The sequence below is a fragment of the Meleagris gallopavo genome, chromosome 7 (assembly GCF_905368555.1).
Source record: "Meleagris gallopavo chromosome 7, MGAL_WU_HG_1.1, whole genome shotgun sequence".
NCBI lineage: Eukaryota > Metazoa > Chordata > Aves > Galliformes > Phasianidae > Meleagris > Meleagris gallopavo.
Window position 1 is genome coordinate 29,997,180 of NC_139410.1, and position 23,056 is coordinate 30,020,235.

Here is a 23,056-nt window from a genome sequence, read left to right on the forward strand (position 1 = left end):
CTATACTGATAGGCTTAGTTCATCTGGAAGAGTTGCTGGTGGTAAAAACTGCACAGTTCTCTAGCACTGCTATTGACCCATCACTGAAACTGCTCACTGAGCAGTAACCTCAGCATGGCACTCCATTCAGAATCACAACCAAACATTCGGATGCACAAGCATGCTCAGGTTGAAAAAGCTTTCCTTGGTAAGATAGCAACAATCACATTTTAAATAGAAAAAAAAAAAAGACCTGTCTCCAGGTGTTACTTCACGAGGATTTCGCAGGTGTAGTTTGTGAGAACCGTAGATCACAGAACAAAGTCTGAGGGAAAGACTCCATGCTTTCATACAGCCTCAGCTGAGACCTGCATCTGGATGTTCCTGTAACATTTTTACCACTTTAAATCTGGGAAGTTAAACTTTCCCATAACGAAAGAATTTCTAGTGGGATGTGTCTCTCTATAGACATAGATACACAGAGAGGCAGCTCTTCTCATAGCCTCAGATGCTCTTACAGTTTCTCAGTTTCCCAGTAAAGCAATCCCCAAATGATTTAGTCAGTTGTGCCCCAGTCATCCTGAACCTTCTCGACTCTTGTAACTTAGACTAAAATATATTGTATAATATGCATGCAAGTTATCCATTTTCCAGTAATTCACTCATTCAATTTATTCATATATTTCCAATCAGTGTGCATCCTTCAAGTTAGACTTTATAGCTATCAGGGTTTTGGGTTGTTAAGAATCTTCCCGTGATACATTCTTCTAAAAGAAATGGACTGCTTTCCACCATGAGATTTGATTACAGAGGTTGTGCAGTCTCCATCCTTGAAAGTCTTCAAGACCCAATTGGGTAAAGCTCTGAGCAACTCAGTCTGATGTCAGTGCTGACTGCTTTGAGCAGGAGATTGGACCAGAAACCTTCGAAGGCCCCATTCAAGCTGAATTACCCAATAAGCCCACGAATCTTTATTAACAAAATCTTTCCCTCTGCAGGTTCTGTTGAGGTCTTTCTGCATGAAATAAGTCCCAACAGCCCACAGAAAAGGAAATGTTAAAATCTACAGAGGCTGTTTTCACCTCTGAGTGAAGAGGCAGTGCGAAAACTATTACTTCCCAAGGAACTGAAACGTAGTGTTACAATGTGCTGCAGGCCAGTAAGTGCAACATGAGTTCTAAGCCCTGGAGCAATATGAGTTTTTTCAGCAAAGCTGAATAAATCAGTTTTATGACGAATATGTGATTTAATCTATGAATAAAGCCACTAATGAATCCCCCAGAGTTCAAATGAGAAAAGATTAAATCATCTTTGGAGTCTAGTTGCATTTTTTTTCCTCTTCATTTTTCTGGTATTCTTGTTTTCATTCCTTCTTCCCATACCCAAATACAAATTATGTTCTGTGAATTCATGAATAAATTGGATGCTTGCAATAATCTACACCACATTTATTCCAGATAAGAGGAAGTCAGCCTGCTTAATCAGAATAAGGCTTCTTTCTTCTAACATTTGCATTATGGCAGCTCTTATATTCTGACTGTAGTAGCCAAATATATCATTCCTTTTGTAGCCAGGCCAATATTTAAGTGTAGACAAAATCGTTGAGAACTCAGAGAAACAAACTCAGTCTTTGTTTACCAAAGGGGTGGCAAACCAATGGTTTCTGGCTGATGGGAACAAGGTAGAGAAAGGCAGATGTAGCCAAGGAGGACTCCGAAAAGTCAGAGGGCAAATAATATACAATGGGAAAAAGTCAGAGGTCATTTCAGTAAGCAGCCACTGATGGGGAAGGCTCTACCGCTGGGTTCCAGTGGGAGGAGGGAAGCTGCACACTTTGCCTTAAGCACAGCTCTGCTGCCAATTATTTCAAAAAAAAAAATGAGATCAGAGTAACAACACAGCAGTCCCTAACATTTCTTCCTTGCTATCCATTTTGCAGTACAGCTGAGACAGGTCTAGCCATACTTCTTATTAGGGTGACATCCAGAACTGCAAAGACTAAGGCTCTAAAATCTGCCTCGAAGCTCATTAAAAGTTCTTACTCTAAAAAGAACAATTATTAGCCACAGTGGCTAATAATGTTATTGTAACATATAGGCAAAAAAGTCTTGAGGTTCCTGCTTCTTTGTCATGCTTTGCTACTGGATATTAAGTTCTTTTGTGTGTCCAATTAGTTATAATGGGTTTTTTTTGTTTGTTTGTTTTGTTTTGTTTTCATGTTTTCAGTTCAGCTTTTTTATTATCAGGTTTAGTTACTGATGAAGACTTGGACACCAATCTATACACACTTACTGCTGTTCAGTGTTTACACCTGCCTGTTGCTGAGTGAAGGGGGAGCACAGTCACTTTAAAATACATAGGAATAAAGGGGTTCATTGCATGTGTTCCAATCCACCTCTAACAGCCAGAATCCAGGTTAGCAGCAATACAGCTATTTCTTTTCCTCAATATAAAAACAAAACAAAACAAAGATAACAAACCAAAGGGGATTCAACTATTATTACGAATTATTATTGAAAGCACTTTCCTCAATTTTGTATTTAAAAATATACAATATTTTAACATGGTCTAACTTATTTTGTCAGAGCACACAGGGGAAATGTTGTTTATGTCTGAGACTCAGCTATGTCAGGGACATATTTCATGTTGAAAATGCTACAGGCCTTTTAAAACTTGCATCACCCTCTCAAGTTCAACCACTGCACAAGTCACTGCAGAATAGGTACATCCATTAAAATCGTGCAGATGCACTAGAGCAACAGTTCCATAAATAATTTGATTCTCCATCTATTAAAAGTCTACCAACAAAAGCCTAAAGGCATTTGTACAATCCAGAGAACCTGAAATCTCTTGGGTCCCATTTTCTGGTTCCTTGGTAGCCTTAAAGCAGGTGAGCATAGACTCCGACAATCCTCTGAAGATGAAAATCAAAGCCTTTTGAGAATTTCTATGATACTCATTTTTCTATAGTGATTATCAAATTCCAATACAGAACACAATTATACACATGTAACATGTGTGTGCGTGTGTGTGTGTGTGTGTGTGAATACTAGGCAATATATATAAATACTGCCTAATCAACTACCACTGAAGTAAAAGGAAAGGTTTTCATCAATTAAATAGATTTTGGATCTGGCTACACTAAAATCATTGCCAAGTCTACAGATGCCACATTGATAGAAACAGATTTTAGAATATATAAATATATACATTCACTAGTTTTTATTTAGTATAAATTCTGTGTGTGAGAATTGTGTGTGTGTGTGCCTGTGTGCATGAATGTACACATTTCTAGGATAATGGATAAAAGTGGATAAAAGCAAAATTTATAATTGCTTCACTCTTTGCCTGACTACAAGTTAATGGATTTATGAAGAAATGGTGCAGCCTTACAATACAGCTTACCAAAGCACCTCTAAGACTTGTGTCCAGTACTGTATCTGGATATAATACTTTGTCTACATGCTACAGAAGAAAAAAAAATGATTTAGAAATGGTCAGTGTCACTTTAAAAAAAAAAATTCTCCTCTTATAAAATGGACACTGAAGCATAGCCAAACATGTATTTTGCAAACTGCACTCTGCTCCCTCAGACAGGAGAGACAAGCACGCTCCCCAGGAGGACCAACTCATGGTGGCAGAGAATTAGACAAGAACTGCAGAGTTGGATTCATAGCTATCTCCATGCATTTGACATTTTTCCGGATCACTTAGCTATTCCTTTCACTCATCACAAAAGAGTTTTTTCCTCCAGCCACAGAGGTTTGTCCCTAACTGGTTTGGATTCTGCCATCTGTGCATCTCTTTCTTATGTACAGCACAGATAAAATTATCCATAGCTTTTTCAGATGTGACTGATACTGTTGGGTCTGAATTGACAGGATTATTTTCATTCAAAGCCACCTAAATTGACAGTACTCATTTAGTAGAGCTAGCCTGTAGAGTGGAGCCAGTATGTACATGAAAATTTAATACAGTGCTGAAACTGAAAATCTTGAATGCTTTGTGCTGCTTATGTTTGTTTGTTTTGTATCAATAAACTGTACACTCTGCAATGATTTGCATCAGTATGTTCTCTTACTGTGAGGCAAAAGAAAGTAGAGCCAGACCTAGGCTGGCTGTATGACAGCCATTTCCTCTCATGAAAGACTGTTGCCAACTCTTTTTAGCTTTGAGGTCAAGAGTAGGGTATGTCTCAATGTCCATAATGCATGACTAAACACCCATATTGTTTTATCAGTGTAGCTTCACTAAGGCTACCTGACCAGACCTGAAGTAAATATCATCAAGTGATGTCATCTGAACATAATCAAGACAGAAGAATAAGTTTCAAATACTTTGGAAGAAAAGGCTCACAGTCTCAGTGTCCCACCTATATCTAACAGAAGTTTTTACACAAATTCACTATCATTCACTCACATTTTCTCACCAGACACACTGACCTGCCCACCTCTGGTACCAACAGATACAGTTCTGCAGGACTTGACAATGTGACAGATCTTTAAAGAAGGCATTCAGCATTGTTCCCTAGCAATTGAAGAGGGATAGCATTCACACACTTATTTTCCCTGGCCTCCAAAAGTGAATTGCATGAAAAACTAGAGAGCAGAAGAAAAAAGATGTCCAAAGAGTATTTATATCCATATGATACCCATGCTGACAAAGGGAATACTACTGCAAAGGATAGATCCCTCAGGTATTTTCAGAGCGGGTGTCTACTTACTGCACAGAGCTTTACAGATGATTCTATTACTGCTGTTTGCTTAACCCTAAATTCCAAAAAGAAGGTAACTAAGCAACTGGGAAGTGTTTCTGGTCACTTGACTAGGCTTCTCCAAAGGCCTAAGAATATGTAAGGTTATTACAGAAAAGCTGTTCAAAGTTGTATCCATCTCCTAGAAAAACATCTACTGGTCCATGTCAGTATTTGAAACACTGACATGCCTGGTAGCTGCACTGCTCCATTTACCTGAAAAGGCTACTTACAATCAAAAGCTGGTTGTGATGCATATTCTGTGAAAAGATAATTGGCAGAGTAGTTCCAAGGAAGCTTAAGGTAAAAGATTCGTACCTTGTAAGTTTGTGGTCATGAGGTGTTTTGAACTGGCTTTTGTTATCATTAATATGTTTGATGAAGTGCTTTTAAATATTCCAACTCCCATGTCACACCATTACATAGCCCTAAATTTCAACACCAGTGCACAATTCCTGGAAAGGTCAGATTACCCATATTCCTTTCTGTCCTTCTCTTCATAGTAGCCCGTATGTGAGAATTCCTAGAGAAGTCCTCTGACATACATATCTCTGTGTACATATGTTGTGTAACATATGCAGAATAAAAATAAGATGTACACCTTTAACAGTGAGCAGATGGGTAGGACAGTGAAGTTTGTGAAAGATTTTCTAATAGTTGCATCTAGCATACTCATAATGAGCCAAGTTTCCTATTTACACCATCCCTGAGGAAAAATAGAATATTTTTCTTATAGCTGTAGCTCAAACTTAGGTAGAAATGCTTGGATTTCTTACAGCTCTGCTTTTCTGGATGTAAAAATGGATGAGAATACTGGTTCACTCTCACCTTAATTTAAGAACCTATTAAGAGTCAAATCCTCAGGGCAGGCATTTTTCACTTTGCCAACAGGTTTAGCACTCTGACAATATCAAATCTAGCTTAGGTTAATGAATGGAGATTAAAGTTAAGTTAGTAACATATAGTAAAGCTTTTAGACAACATCTGATAACAAAGCTGCAACAACTGCAAAATATTCCCAATTCTTGATTCGTTGTTTTTAAATCTAGCATAAGGTGGGGAAATAACATGCAAAATAAATACAGAAACGGAGATAATTTAAGCCACCTACTCTTCCAAGTGAAGCATCATCTTACTCATAAAGAAAGAGCACTCCAGAATAATATGCTGCTTCACTGCAGACAGAATGCCTATTTTCACCCAGCAAAAAGCTTTCTCAGCAGCAGGTAGAGGTGTGACAGATATATGCAGCCTTGTCTGACACACACGAGACTATCTAATTCCTGTTCTTTTAATTCTGAAGTTAATATTTTGAATGACAGACTCACCAATGTAAGAATAAAAGGCATACATGAGTTTGTTACATATTATGTCCTAATAAACTATGAGTTTATTGGGAATTATTTGCCCACTACACAATTTTATTTTCTTATTACAATAGTAAAAGTAAGAATAGCTGGAGTCTGGACTTCACAATAAAGGAAAAATTGAAAACAACATCAGTTTTTTGCTCTTGGTTTATCCAGCGTGCTCATTATGAGTAAGGTTTCTTATTTACTCTGGCACTGGCTTAAGAAAGATGTTGACAAATTGGTTCTTGGGAAAATAGAGAATTTAACTTGATAGCATGTACAAAATAATATATAATAAATATCAGCTGTAGCTGTCAAGAATCACTGTGTAAAATATGCTAAATATGCTGCACAGAGTTATTCTTCGCAACACTAAAGATATAAGCTTCAAAGAAAAAAAAAAAAAAAAGCACAAAAAAATCGTAGGAGCGTTGGGTCCTGAGGGCATAAGCAGAAACTCAGCCCCTGCACCGCATTGTAGCAAAACGCAATTGCAGCTCTGTGACACAGCAGCATTACTGCCTTATAACCTACAAAGAACATTACTCCATTTGAACAGAATATTTGAGCTGAGGCTGCCAGCTGTATTAATTTACAATGAGCAAAGCACTATTTCCTGAACAGGAGGAGAATCAAGCGGGAGATGTTTCCTTTGTTCACAGGTTTGAGACTTTTCCCACCAACTATACATTAAAAGTTCCATCCTTTGCAGACTTTTCACAGGCCTATGTGCCCTAAGTTTGTTATTCTGTTTTCTCAGTCTTTTATTTTTTTAGTGGCAGTTTTCACCACCTCCTCACACTCAGTTCCACTGCTTCAATTTAAGTCCTTCATCCCTGAATTTAGCAGATCAAATAGTTGACCTTTGGCTGTATAGCTTGTTACTATTGCCAGCTCTGGTGAGACATTTTTCCAGATCCCTAATGACCTGGGTTTCTATTAAGAAATGACTTTACAGCTATTCACTGGGTTTATTTATGTATATGAACAACTGCTACTACCTCATCAGTTTCAATAAATTTCCTCCACCACCAACAACACCTAGAATTCCTTCAGCATCCCAAGAAGCTATTATGTCATTGAAGATTAACTAAAGGGCAGAATATTCAGGAATATATTTACACTGCTCAGATCTCCTGGTGCATCTTGAATTGCTCAGTGACAGCTCAATATTTAAATAACATAAAACAGAAGACTGGCTTCAGAATTTTATCCTGGCACAGATTTTCTGCACACTTATCCACAGAGATCCCTCATCCAGTGACAGGACAAGAGGCAGTGGTTACAAACTGAAATATAAGAAATACTCATCTGAAAGAGAGTATGCAGAGAGGTTGTTTAGCCTCCATCCCTGGAGATATTCACATCCCAACCAGAAATGGGCCTGAGCAACCTCCTCTACTGACCTTGCTTTGAAAAGAAACAATCTCCAGAGGTGCCAACCCCGGCCCCTCTACAATAAAACTTACAGATGCAAGTCTGCAGACACAGTGCTGCACAAAAGTCCTCATCATTAAGTGGTAAACAGTTGTCTGAAGTGCGCAGGTAGTCATCCTACTGTATTTTTGATCAGCTGTATCAGAGTTTATTCCTTTCTCTCAGTTTTTCCTCTTATAAAGAAAAAACAGGGAATTGCAAGGACATTCAGTCATAAGTTTTCATCTTTTGTTGAATTTCAACATTACCATTCAACAGTACAGTACATGTCTCATATGGCTTACAGTGACTTATATCTGATCTTTGTCAATATCCACTGTATCTTCAAAGCCACTCAGTATATTTAAAAATAAGGCAGAAGAAAATGAGTCATAACTTAAGACACACCTTAAAGCTAACCAGATAAATCTTTTCACAACAACTTAAGAAAAATTCTCCATCAACAGAAGACTTGCATAGTCTATAACTTGATATCTTTGGACCACCAATTTCAAAGAATTTCAAAGCAGGGTGAATCCCAAAGGTAAGTTAAAATTTATTTTAGGTTACATTTGTGAAATGCCATTAGAATTATCAAAGATGTACATTGTAGAACTCTGGTCACATGTACACCAAAAAATACCTTCGCCTCTTGCCCCAGGAAAGGAGAGAAATCAAATGAACTAGAAAAAAGTTAAACTCAGCAGGGCACATTTTTATGGTAGTTACAGAACTACAATCCCCCTGAAGTCAAATGGTAACGCATCAGTTTGACTTAACAGAACTTGGCACAGAGCACAGTTTTCCACTGCTCATTCTGAGTACCAGCTCATGAAATGCTACATCTCTCACTTCCATATGGCTACATTGTAGCAAGATTATGCTAAATAAAATATATTCTTTCATATCTTAACATCTCATTGTAAGCATTTAATTGATCATAAAGAACGAGTCAAGCTGTATTCTCTATATCTTTTTCTAGGGTTCTGTTTTCCACTGTATGTTCATATTCTCTCTCAACAAAGCCTAACAGGGCAGGATCTATCTTAACCCTTCAGTGAGAAGCTTTCCATTGATTTCAGCAGATTCTGCATCAACCTCCTTCTGTCAAGTTTATAAAATAATTTCTTTTATAAATGTATAACAAATAATTTACTGGGAATTTAATTTGGCTCCTGTCAAGGAATTTGGGATACAAATTATTTTCAGGTACGTTAGGAGACACACAAATTTATTTAAATCAATAAAAAGAGAGACCCCCAAATAAAGAGCAAAACTGTACACACCTCACTCTGCTAAATACAGAAATGTTTATAGAAATGCTGGGTCCTATGCAGGCATTTGGCTTCTACAGCAAGGCAAAGTACAGCTAGGCACACAGAAACATGAACAATGCACAGCATGACACAAGCACCTACGTAAATTATGACCAAACTGCCCAAGAGTCTTAGAGATGGCTTTCCCTGGCACAAATAAAACAAGAATTGTGAAAGAACAGGTGTAGTTATAGGCACATACGGTACAATAATTATTTAAAAGTTAAGAGCCATTTTCCCAGCAGAGAGAAAAATTAATTGCATGTGGTCTTTCAAGCAAGAGATTGATTAAACACAACAGGAAACTAGAAATATGCCTCTCTCAAAAATTTGACCCAGTAGGAACTGCCTTAAGATAAAATCATCTTTGCTTGTCTATAAGATGATCATTCTCTTGTCAAATCTAAAAACTAAGCAATAACCAGATTGCCTACCCAGTGATTAATATTTCCAGCATATAGTTGTATTCTTTAACTCAGTATCCCACCATGTAATCTTTGGTGTCTTCAACTATAGGGCATGGCAAGTAATTTATTGGCTTAATTTAGCTTTATGTAAAGCAGAGGGATTATATGAAAGCAAATTTTAAAAGAGCATAAAAAGCAGGAAAATGTGTTTGCCATTTTGCTTGTTCACTTTGTTGGCTTAGCCATAGGGATATGTTGATTCTTCTTTTGTACTGGGATTTATTTTCCCTATAAAGTACTTAACAATGTTCACTGCTCAGCAGAAGATGATTTCAAAAATATGTTAATTAAATGTTGACAGGAATCTCTGTGGACGCCCACAAGAGCAAGATGCTCAGGAAATGTCTGCTAAGATCTCCAAATTTGTGTAGATAGGCTAATTTTGATCACATATTTCTGTATTTATTTTTATGAATCAATGCCACATCAATTTTCTATGACCATTTATTCCAAACTACTATGCATGGAATCCTGCCAGAAAGGGATTCACAACACTGACCAAGCTGTTAATGAATTTAAAAATACTGCTTACAGTTTTCTTAGTTTACAGCAAAGAATTATGAAGACAAGTTGTAGTTTCTTCTGTGTATTTTTTTTCCCCTTGAGTCTACCAGTAATAAAAACCCACTGTCATTCAGGCAGTCCCTTTTTGTGGAAGGGACTTCGTTAGAGGTGTTTCAGGACAAAAACTATCACATCCCCTTATATAATATAACGATAGTCCATTCCAGAGGATAGTGGAATTATCTTCAAACAAGCCAGATTGGGTACTACTAGCAGTGGCAATGCAGAACCAGAACAGGGCAGATAAATGCACTACAGTTTTGCATCTCAGAGTACTAGAAATACGATCAGGAGGTAGAAGCTGTCTTTATGCACTATCCAGAACAATTCCTTAGCCAATGTCAATCTGATCTTCTCAGGTACCACATGTATCACCAGTGAAAATGCTACACAATGAAATGACACAGATTACAGTCTCCACTGTGATCAATGCACTGCTGCCATCTAAAGATTATTTTTTCCCATAGGATTCTAAAAGCAATCATTAAATATGCTTTCTTTTCAAACAAAAACATTTCTCCCTAGAGAAGACATGCAAATACTGGTAATACTCTTATTTACCAAGACAATAGTTGTTCTGCAATAAAAAGGAGATCTGTGTGTGTGTCTATGTCTCAATTTGTATAGTAGCACAAATAAATTATATCACCCTGCTATCAAATCATTAATAGGAACTCAGTCTTATCAGGTGTTCTGTAACTTCAACTTCTAATAATATCAAAAGAAGATAAAGAGATTTACATTTAAAAAGAAGGGGTTTGACATATATACAGTGTTTTTAAAGGTGGCACATACATAGTATAAACAACAATCTTGAATGAATACCCCAAGAAGAATACAGAGAAAATAGGCAAAATAAGAGACTTACAGTCCATTACAGATTGCAAATACAATTCTTCTAACATAGATGCTGCAAGGAAAAAAGCCCAAAGTCCTAACAATTCCTATATTGGCCAAAAGGAAAATCAAAATCACAAACATAGGGAAGTCTGCTCCAGAACAGTGTATGTATTTGGGTCCAAGCAGTAAATGGGCATAAGGAATGAATACTTGCTGACATGACAAAATGTTTTTTTTCCTCAACATCACAGCTTGACAGCCAAAGCTCTGCAGGCCTATATCAAAGCCAAAAGCAATTAAGTGTACTTACATGTACTCCCTGTGTGCAGAATGTACAGCAGCTGCGTTGCTGTAACGCCACAAAACTATCGCTGATGACAAAACATCCAGGGTAGCATCAAACTGAAAGAGATACAGAGTCAATTGTTTTGTGGACCAATAACATGCCCACAAATACTAACAACAACGTATTTACCATCCTGCTGCACAGGCACAAAGCAGCTTCAAATAAATCATTTTAATGAAAGTAGGATTTACATTCATTAAATTGATCTTGCCATGTATTATTGCACAATGATACACTTCAGAGCTCATCCAGTCGATCAAGAGATTAAGAACTTTCTACTTGTAATGCATGATCTGTGGAGGAGTTAAAAAAAAAAAAAAATTGATACCGTGGCACCACAAGATAAAATATACAAATATGATTCATATGCAAAGATTCTAAAAGAAAAATGTTTGAAAATGTCTGCCAAATATTTCTTTTCCCTGAAAATTCATGAATTTTCTTCAGTAGGAAGAAAAAGCAAAGAACATTTAACTTTGTCAAAATCCCATTTTGTCAAGATTTCATATTTCTCTATTTCACTCTTAAGACAGAGAATGTTTGTATTTCCAGCAAATAAAGAAATGACTCTAGATACCTAAAAAATTCAAAAAAAAAAAAGCTTGAGCCACTATAAAAACTTTCATACTCGCGTCAAACTTTCTACAGAGTCAATCTTTCAAATTTGAAAGTAAATGCTGAAGTGTTTGAAATCAGGCACTGTGCATGTCATAAGGAAATTTTTGCTCTGCCACTGATCAGGAGAACCATGGCAACAGTTAGAGAAGGAAAGTGTCATCCCAAAGTCTGCTGTAGTTTTAGCCTAGCCTTCCAAAAGAAAGGACATGCAAAATTCAGAAGGAACTTCAGAATTTTGCTCAAAGTTTAACCATATCTGGTAGATAATTCCTACCAATGATGAGATATAAATATTAACTCCCGTGTCAGCCTTAGCAGTCAGACACCAAAGAATTAAAATGAAAATATTTCCATTATCCCTTCCAAATCCACCATTGAATTTGTACATTACCATGAACTTACAAAAAAAGTACTTTGTGTTCAGAAAGAACACATGAAAAAAAAAAAAGAAGAGAATATTTAACTCTTATTTCTACTTACAGCAAATCCAAACGATGATGCACTGTATCTCATTACGGAGACAGCTAAAGGAAAGAAAGCATTATTTAGAATCATTATTTAGAATCATTTAAACTTTTTTTTTTTTTTTTTATCCTTTCTTCTCTCAGCTGGAAACTAGAAAACAAGTTTCAACACATGGACTTAGATTCATCCAGCTGCCACTAGAATAACCCAACCAACACTTAGAAAAAGGGTACGAGACCTAGAGGTCACTCAAGAGATGCTCTTCTTTCTTTCAAAACAGTAGTGGGATAAAGTTTAGCAGAGCATTCAGAAACTGGTGTTTATGAAGTATGCTGTCTTTCAGATGAGGTTCTGAGTAAAATAACAATTTCAGACTTTTAGAAAAATTCCCATCCCAAAGTGCTTTTTGCTCCTCCAAGGCACAAAAGCCCATTCACCACCAGCTGGCTGACATGAAGTTATGCAGGCCCATACAGATACCTTGTCTGTCACCTTTTTGCCAAAAAGCCTACATGTTATTCACACAGCCCCAAGAAATATTTCAAATTCCATTGAATCAGTGATTTCCAAAAGAAGTAGTAATTGGAAACATTTTAACCAGCTCCACTTTTGAAAGCGTTTTGCCTCTAGAAGTAAATTGACTCTTTAAAAATAGGCTGAAGTTTAGGAGGAAAAAAGGTGTCATTTAGATCATCTGATTCTATGCATCCTAGTTCCACCATCTCACAGTTTCCACTTGTAGATAGTACTCTGCAAAAACAAAAAACAAACAAAAAAACAAAAACAAAAAAAAACCCACCCCCAATAGCACAGAGGAATCCTAATGAAGAAGCACAGAAGAGAAAATGCCATCACTTGGATCTGGGACTGCATCAAACTGCTTTTGGAGGCCAACAGCACTGCTCTGGCTATGAGCAAGCCCCCAGGCACTGAGCAGCTGTGGTTTCCTTGCTGCGTTTTGCAGACTGAGGGTTGAGAGCAGAACTAAGTGAACCTGTTCTCCCTGATCAAAATGCACACAGCACTCCAGTTCTAGTACTAAAGTTGACTATGAATAAAGCACAGAATTAATTTTACCACTTTTTTTTTTTTTAATCAACAGCTATCTGCTAATTTACTATTAAAAATACATTTTCACAAAAATAAGAATACTTGAGCTAAAAAAAAAAAAGACTCATCAACAACTGTCAGTCTCAGGCTGACAAAAGCAATGGCTAGTTTTCAGTATTTCATCATTCATTAGAGCAGCTTGGCAGAACAGAACTGCTGTGGTATGACTGTTCTTTTCAGTAATTGCAAGCTACAGCTCTGTGGTATTTATCTGAATAAATAGCAATTAAAATCTTGGAATAAATAACCCTTTGTTTATTCATCTAGCATCTAGCTCTGGACACATACATGCCATATATCACAAATATTTAGACTCTTTCGTTACAAAACATGAAGTCAAGTTCCTTTCCAGGTTCACTTTTTCTCAGTTGTAAAGTATTTGGGCAGTAAGGATGGATTTACATCTCCCTCTCACTACTAAATCAACATTTCCCACCCTTCATCACCTAGGTGAAAAAAGAGCCTCTATTTCTTGGTCAGGCTTGCCAGGCAAGAGCCACACTTGACAAGCTGACGTGAGCCTGCACTATTCCAGCTGCAAGTTTAAACACTTCATGGCATAAAAATATGTTTCCCATCAGATTTCCATTGCATGCTTCCTTAGAGACACACAAGTCTCTAAGGAAGCTTCCAAAACTGGAGAAATCACACTACCAAAACTGGGCATTCACAGGTACACATAAGGTTGCTCTGTTCTGGGAATTATTGCCTTTGTATTCTAATATTCATTCAAAGCCATACTTTCCTCCTATTTCTATTTCTAGAGTGCCTTCAAAGTGGAATTCATTAGCCTCTTGATGGCTACTGAATAAGAGTGGCAGAAAAGACTTTCTGAGGGCTGGTATTCCTAGCAATCCCTTGTAAAATGCTACAATAAAAGGCCAAGTGCTAGAGATCACTGGCAGAAGGCTAGGGACACTCAGTCCTTGTGCCTCCAGTGTAACTATCATGCTCCATGAGTTACACATAGCATTGCAGGAATGGATTAAGGAACTCTTGCTGAATCTTCATCCCACCCCTTCCTTTCTCCCCAGTGCACATTCTCAGTTACTCTCAGATGAGCCTCTGATGTTAAAAGAATTAAAAAAAAAAAATTAAAAGATTCTTAATCTCCATATTAAATCAGGATGACGGGAAACAAGCAATAAGGAAAGAGTAGCACAGGTAGCTTAGAAGTCCTGTGGAGCCACAGTATGCATTTAGCAGCTACACTGACATGTCGGTGGGAGCCTGCTTTCAGCTAGTCTATCAGCTAAACTGGACAGCATTTTATTACCTCTACAACAATGCAGATAATCCTAATGCATCTTCCTGACATTTGTAAACAGAATTTGCAAGCGGTCAGGAACTAAAAATAGAGGCAGCACAGTAAACCACAAATCTACCCCTACTTCTACCTGTACAGCAACATCAATTTGTGAGGTCTGCCAAAGCACAGGTCAAATTTTCCTATAATTCCTTTGTTCCCTCCAAACTAATTCCAAATAAAGAAAAAAAACTCCCTTAACCACAAATTTCTTTCATTCCTGTTCTTACATGCCTCAGAAAAATCCTGTGGCCAGGCCCCTAACAAAATGGCACCAACGTAACTCCCCAGCTGCCTGGTCTCCTGTTAGCCTTTGCCAAGTTTAACCATCTCAAATGTGCTCCCAGAGATTCTGCACTCACAGGAACCCCGGGGCTCTCCGTTATCTATGTAGGGAGAGCACCTGGTACCTTTTTGTACAAACAGATACGGCAAGAAAAAAGACAGAGAATTAACTCTGCCTCCAGTTCTCCCAGCCAGACATCTTTGCATTGCAATGACTGGTTCATAAAAGCATCTCCTCCGTCTGTCAGAAAATCTTCTATTACCTTCTTGGAAAGGGGCCACTATTTTTAGGAAGTTCTTTTTGGTGGGACATAGCACATTCACTTTAACCTTAACCTTTTGACAGACACACCTGTATGCCTGCACATAAAATGCTGGGGCTTCAAAACACATGACCTTCACTTAGCAGAAATCAGTTGACAATTTAAACATCACTGAAAATGTCAGGTTTATTACTATTGTAGCACTGTGCATATCTTGCAGGTTGTGCAGAGCAGAGTGAGAGGACTGGAAGCTGTACTGCATCAGAACTGGAACTGAAATACAGCCTGTTTTTATCTCCCAGTGTCAGTAAAACACCAAAAAATAAATACTTCAAAATAAATCCATTCCCAAGCCTGGGCAGCTAAATGAGAAATACCTTTTTAAAAAGCCACAAAAACATTCCCCCCACAACAACCAAAGCAAAGAACAATCACGGCTCTATTACCATTAAAACTTGACATAAATTCAGCTGATGAGTGCCAGGACCAGCTGGTACACACATATTTCCCCAGGTACCTTTTTTCCCCCCACACACAGAAATTTTACTAGAGTGAAATAAATGGAGTTTTATGCACACGCCCACAGTTCCTGCAATATTCTACAAATAACCATGGCACAGCCAGGATCTCGGAGATGACTCTGCCAGACATTTAATCTGCATGGGCAGAGCTAGTGCCATCCATCAGTGTTATGTCATCAGTGGCAACGACATCTTCTGGGCATATCTTCCATTCCATACACTCAGCTAATAGAATTTTTTGTTTGTTTGAATCTATTGCAATGGTAAAATATTTAGCAACTATAGATTTCCGTAACATTCTTGACTTCAGTAAATTACAAAACTGTATATCATTTATTTTCCCAATTTACTAATAAAGAAACAGTACTGTCTCAGAGTATTGTGAATTGTGAAATTACTTTCAATTTGCTGACATCTTAGGAAAAATAATTATTCTTATTACCTCTGATTCTCAGACTTCTTTTTCTGAAACCATTTATTTTTCAAAGCTTCAATTTCATAACTTTTAAATAATCTACTTTCTGTGGATCTTCCAAAGAATTAAACCAATCAGTTCTCCCTTAATTCCCTTTGTTCATATATTTTCTCAGGGTATTTTTCTTGCGACTGCATCACTGCTTTATGGTAAAGGAGCATGAGACTTCCATTTCCAACATTAAATAGCCACAGTACTAGCTTTCAAGCAGGCAGTGTGGATATAGTTTTCCCAAAATGACTATTCAGTATACCATGGTGCTCACCAGTTGCAGCAACCTCAAATAGCAAAGCTATCCAGTCTTAAAGTTTACTTACTCTCTTGATTCACTTCTGCATAATTTGCCTTCATGTTCCTATTTAGTAGTAGTAGAGCGCCCTGCACCAGGGGAGGTCAGGCTGGGTATTAGGAAAAGGTTCTGACCAGAGAGTGGTGCAGGACAGTGATAACAGCCTCAAGCCACAGGAGTTCAAGAAGTGTGTGGACAGTGCTCTCAGACATAGGGTTTGGATTCTGGGGGTTTCCTGGGTGAAGCCAGGAATTGGGTTCAATGATATTTGTGGGTCCCTTCCAACTCCAGATATTCTGCAATTCTGTGATTCATGCTTTCACTGGCATGTGCCACCAGTGAGCACACCAGCTCTGGAACTTAGCAGGACTGAACTATGCTCTTTGGTTTTTAGATCATGAACTACTGCAAAAAAACAATGAATTACTTCACAAGTGATGAAAAAGTTATCCATGTGGAGAGAACAATCAATCACTTTTCTCTACGGTACACACAAGACAATTCCCAAGAGTGTACCAGTAATGTGAAAAGCAAGCAAACAGTGAATGACAAAGGGACACAGATCAAGAGTAAATCAGTTCCAGATTTCAGAAGTAGTAATGTCTCTTCTAACAGCTGCTGAAATTACTTCCATAAACAAGCCTTCTCTGACACGCTTTGGTGCATATAGCACTAAAACCTGATAAATCAAATACATCACAGCAGTCAATGGTCCATGTCACTCTTTCAAGCACAATAAGGCTAAATTACATGAGGAAAGGGAAAGCCTTTTGGAAAAAAAAAGAAAAAAAAACCACACACACAAAAAAAACAAAAAAAAAAACAAAAGTAGGCAACTCCAGAAAGGCAGAGTTACCAGGGTTGCTCAGAAGCCCATGCCATGAGCCCAAGCACCATGCAGAGCAGTCACTGCAGTGTCCACTCAGGGAGGAAGCAGGAGCCTCCTGCCCAGCATCCCACTGCTTCACATGCTCCTGTGCTTCCTTTTTCACATGCCAACCTTCTGTTTTCAAACTACATTATCTGAAAATAAATCATACCAGGGGAAAGAAAAAAAGAGAGCTAGAAAAGCTATTTTAGTTTAGTTGTGGCTTTGCAGGGGGCAGGAAGAAGAAGAGCGTCCATATGTTATTGCTCCAGTTTTCTCAGGCTGAGCTTTGTAAAGATGCTAAATGCAAATGCTTACATTTAAGAATAGGGCTATTTTTAACACTTCAAGTTGTGTAAGACGTCCGTGCATGCACATGGTGAAAACTCAGCATATTTGAATATACAGGTATACAGTTTAGTCTGCTGCATTTCAAATGGTGGCACTTGAATCACCCCCAAATAATTCAGTGCAGTGATATTAAAGCACACTGTCTTGTAGTAATATCATGTGTTACTGAAACTCCAGTGCTAAAGACAACAACTGAAAAAGTTTAAAATGTTGCAAATGTCCATAACTTCGTATTTCCCAGGGAAGCTTTTCCTGTTTGTAATTACAGCCCAAAAGCTTTGCAATTTCAAGCTTGACACCAGCTTCCAAAGCCAAAGGAGGCAGTTTGGCTCTGAACACAAACAAGGAATAGGTGTTACTTTGGCTGAAAAACACCACAAGTGACCAGAAATGCTGAATGATGCGATGCTGAACAAACTCAACAGCTGTTTCTAAAGCCATGGGGCCAAGATTTGTAACCCTCTGTATCCAAATCGAGGTTATTCCACTTAGGAGACTCTCTGGCGGCAACTTCTTTCCTATTTTGTTGATGCTCTACTGACTGGAGGTAAAGTTAGAAGTGTTCAGATCCACAGTGTAATGAATTCTTAGGAATTTAGTCAGTTGCTTTAACCTTCCTAAGCAGAATAAGCAAGAGGTGAAGGTTTATAAATGCTGACTTAACTGGGTTTCTGGAAGCTTCACAGAAATCCAGGGAACTCATACTCACAAGTTGTGCTCAAATCATTAACAGCTTCTTCAACTGAAGCTAAACATCTTTTACCAGTCACTGGAGATCCATCAGCTCCAGGCAGAGCCATCCAGCCTTTAGCTTACAAGAATGCCCAGCCTGGATGCTTCTGGCAGGAGACTGAACTGTTAATAAAAGAGCTGAAATACTGCCACTTTTCTCATGTCCTGGGGTCACACTGGAAAGACTGAGACATCCTTATAAATCAAAGAAAAAATGATTTCATAGGCAAGCTCCAGCTCAGACAGATAACTGTAGAATTTATATGCATGGATTTAGGCTAACCGTACAGCCCAACCAACAGTAAATGTGTGTGTGTATACACACACACACACACACACACACACACACACACACACACGTGTATGTTAAAAAAAAAAAAAAGTAGATGTAGCATTAAATTGCAAAATTCTGTGGCCAACAAAGGATGTACCTAACTAACCAGAATGGCTGTCCAGCACCCCACAGAACTGGTTTCTAATTAGTAAAGTGTAAAATAATGAATTCCACTTTAAAATCTTACAGTAAACATCTTCAGATGTGTTGCCCATGGGACAACTCTGACTGGTTCTCCAATAGAAGATCACAATCATATAGCTATATTTACAATGGCCTCAGAAATAATCTAAAGCAATCAGAGCAGTCCCTCCATTTCACAGATAAGGAAAGAGAACTGGATAGAGGATTCTGAGAGATTTGAGGATAATGGAACCAGAACAAGTGCACTCTGCAGTATAGCTGTTGAGAAAGGCAGCTAGATCCACGTGGTCGTCACATCACACATCATGCTCTCTTCTTGCATAACTTTTGGAAAGCCCTAAAACATTCCCTTTTTTGGAGTTCTTAGCTATAAAATGCCACTGAAGTATTTCAACATTTCAAGATATTACATACACGAAAAGTAGTTTGCCATATGGAAGCATGTAGAGATTCTGCAAAGGATGACAGCAGACTCCAAGAACGTCACATCTATTTGGATCAGTTGTTTAGTATGGTAATTTGCCTTTTATGATATTTCACATTCTAAAAGCACTCCCTTAACTTTTAGAAACGCAAAAGTTAAATACTGAAAATGGTAACCCAGTTAGAAATGATCTTTATAGCATTCCCTTACCAGTTGTAAGATACTCTATTTTTACACAAGAAGTACTTCAACAGACCTCTGAAAACCAAAGCAGATTCACTTTTCTATAGAAATACGCAGCACTGTAAAAGTGTAACAGGCTGAATAAAGCATAGTGAAAATAATTTGGGGTTGTCCTTTATCGTACATTACTGTAATGTAATTATAACTTCTATAATTTTTTTTAATTAATTGTCCTAATATTTGACATGACTAATGCAAACCCACTGATGTGGTGTTATTAAAAGCAATTTTATGGTTATTACGAACAGTTTTTCTTTTCACTTAGAGTTATATAAACCAAATGCAGTGAGATCCGGAACACAAAAGTGACTATTTTTGGCAACCTCAGGTTTAGATACTTTTCAAAGTTTTTTAATTCAGAACACAGGAAAATAAGTCCTCACAAAACTGTCAGCTGGGCATCTAATAATGAAGATACCCAAAATAATTATGTGAAAGACCTATTATAAACAATGTTCAAACTCAGCTAAATGAGAAGAAATAAATCAGGCTGGTTGGTTCGACTCCTTGCTTTAAACAATCTCTGGCAAAAAGATTTAGCTGTGCTCTATTTTGCCATTGCATATAAATGCAACAGGAGATCTGTTAGAAGGAGTGGGGGTAAGCTAAGGTATTTGCTTGACACTTTCCTTGGTATTTTTGTCTGGTTCCTCCCTCAACTAACAGGTGGCAAGTCCTGCTCTAGAGGAGGATAAACAGAACTAGAATAAATTCTCTGCAAATATGCATTTGTGATTTAGAAATTCAAGACTGCTTCCTTCACTGGAGCCTGTTTGTGACCAGATCTGGTTCACGAAGGATCCTGGGACAAGGAATGGTCACTCCAACCTGAAAGCCAGAGGGAGCAGAGCACAACCCAACACATCAAGGCAGCAAGCTTTCTTTCCAGAGCCAACTGTTCTTCCATGCAGACCAGCACCACCCACAGCATTTCTTACACTAACCAGAGACTCCTGTCACAACTGTGCTCCTCCATCAACAATGGGAGCAGTGCAAGAGGGGAGCCTAATAATACTTGTTTTTATTTCCCTGCACACTGCTTTCATACAAAGATTGAAACATGGTATGCAAAGATAATATTAGAAGAAATTCATACTCACGTCATTGAGTCTCATATTAAATGTTGGTCTCTGAGCACTGTAATGACATTACAAATATGAAAGAGAAGTAAGATTTGAGCTGAGAAGCTTTTTTTAATCATTGAAAAATAATTTGTCTTCTTTACATCCTTTTTCATCATCCCTATAAATTTAAGAGACAGACTACATATCACAGTAATCCCCATTTTAATTAGTTGGCCAACAAGCTGTTCCAAAACCAAAACAAGCTGCCAAATACAATTAAACAGTTGTCAGAATATAGTGCAATAATGCAGAGATTTTGTTACAAAGGGATATTAAGAATGCAAAGCATTCCAGGCACCTCTGTGAACTAATGGAGAAATGTTAAGTCTGTCTTCTTATTTAAAAACATTACTCCGATTTTAAGTTGCTTTTTGGTGTAGTGAGTTTTAGATACTCCTACTGACTGTAGGAAAGGCCATTCAGATTTTTAGGGCTGTAGATGCAGCCAATGTTGGCATGGAGCCATTTAACATCTCACACCTGTAAAATTCTCACAGGGGAGTTCCCACATTCTCAGAATCTTCTTTTTAAAAGTGCAAAACCACCTGCAATCCTTGTTGGTCTACATGTTCAAGAACTCATTTCTCTGGGGTATTTGTCAGACACATAAGTTCAACCATAGAAAAAGTGGGTTGGAATAAAATGACACTTATCTGGAAACTGGAAAAACTGCCACAACTTTGCACATTCTGTTTACTGGTCAATTTTGCTAATATGAATAAATAAACGACTACGATAGCTTTGAATCTGCAAATATGATTATCATTTAATTTTATTTCTGTGCTATGCTATCAACATCTATTTCCATTTATTGTATTATTGGATATCTCATAGCACATTATTGCCTAGAATTTTACCCTATTAATCATTTCTAAGATAAATTAACTGGAAAGCAAGTGACAATCATAAATGTCATCTTGCTGTTCATTCAGACCAACAGGCTGATTTTATCTTGTATTTCAATAGCAAACCATGAGTTCTGATCAAAGTAACATTTCACTTACATTCCTATCTCTGTTAGAGAAGATTATCTTATTTGTACAAAACAGTTAAGTAATACAGTTAACTGCAAGTAAAATTACTGATTAAAAAGGGAGAGAATTGCAGGCTTGTACATAAAGGTCGCTGGGTGTAAGCAAACATGAATGTATTGACTTCCAGCCAGGTCTGGTTATTCCCAGGATATAGAGTCTTAGAGTTCTCTAACTCTAATAGATGAAATGGTGCTTGCTGGTTTCTTCCTAACGAAGGCCATTTTGTAAGCTTAGAAGAAAAAATAGTAAGCTATCGAAGCATAGCTTGGATATCCAGCTCTCATTCTACAAAAGCAATCGTCTCTTAGTTGTATTTAGCTTTGTCTTTAGTAGAAGGCATGTTAGCTCTTCACTATCTAATAACTTTACTATTTTCTACTCCCAAATGCACTTTAAGCTGTGCAAGTTCAGAAGGCTTTCACTTCTGGGCCTTGTTTGGCCATATTTTTTTTTAAATAAAAGATATTTTGTTCCTTTTGTTAGCATGATTTCAGCACAGCAACTAAAAGATTGCAAATCCTCTACTTCTCATACGGTTGCCAGAATGTGCAAAAGACAAAGTTTGAACTGGGTTATTAATTCTTTTGTACAGACCACCTAACAGTGAAAACTCAACATCCATAGCCAGACTTAATTAGAAATCCAAGTTCTGAACGCAGACACTTCTGCCAAGGAAATCAAAAGTCAGGAAGAAGAAAAGGAAATCCTCTGTGTTACCTTTTTTCTTTTTTATCTTTCTGGGCTGATATATAAGCAAACCTGTCAGATGGAGAAGCAGCTGTCTGATAGTTCTCTGTTGACTATGACTGTAGAAAGAATTGAAAGCCTTCACACAGATCACTTTCTCATAGTGCTAATCTTAGCAACCTATTGCTAAGGGCCACAATAAAGAAGCTTGTCATCAGTCCTTCTTCAGTGCTGTAACACAGACATTCTACTAGCAAGGATAGCACAGAAAACAGGCACCCAGTACACACAGAACTGCACTGCAACTGGGCTTAGTGCACAAAGCTAATATAGTAGGTTAGCTGTGGGCTCTAAGCCGTTCAATAAAACCTACAATTAAACGTGAGTCTTGGTAACAAATTCCCTTTCTTCTATGTTTATAATAAGGCTTTGTAGCTTTATAATGCAGTAATTACAAATAAAAGTTTATTGGAAGTATGTGATACTGTTGTTTTTAATAAAAACATTTTAAAACTCTTCCAGTTTTCTTCTAGTTGCACAATCTTGATAATAGGTAGGAACCAGCATGGAATCCTATTCCGTCATATACAAAATCAGAACAGTCTTAACAGTTCGTCTGAAGAATGCAGTGTTCTGAAACAATAAATGATAAACCTAGAGTCATAGCACCATAGAATGGCCTGGTTGAAAAGGACCACAATGATCATCCAGTTCCAACCCCCTGCTAAGTGAAGGGTCACCAACCAGCAG

The 23,056-nt window shown here is 37.7% G+C and overlaps 1 protein-coding gene across 4 annotated transcripts in view; it reads right to left on the reverse strand.

The window, feature by feature from the left end:
* Nucleotides 1-23,056, reverse strand: part of TMEM163 (transmembrane protein 163) — an 83,978-nt gene that overhangs the window by 24,906 nt on the left and 36,016 nt on the right. For all 4 annotated transcript variants that reach the window (XM_085228776.1, XM_085228777.1, XM_085228775.1 and 1 more), the window contains 2 exons: nucleotides 12,132-12,175; nucleotides 10,998-11,089 (listed from right to left, as the gene is read on the reverse strand). In XM_085228776.1, coding sequence (XP_085084902.1) covers nucleotides 10,998-11,089; nucleotides 12,132-12,175 — 136 coding nt within the window. The remainder of the gene's footprint in view (nucleotides 1-10,997; nucleotides 11,090-12,131; nucleotides 12,176-23,056) is intronic.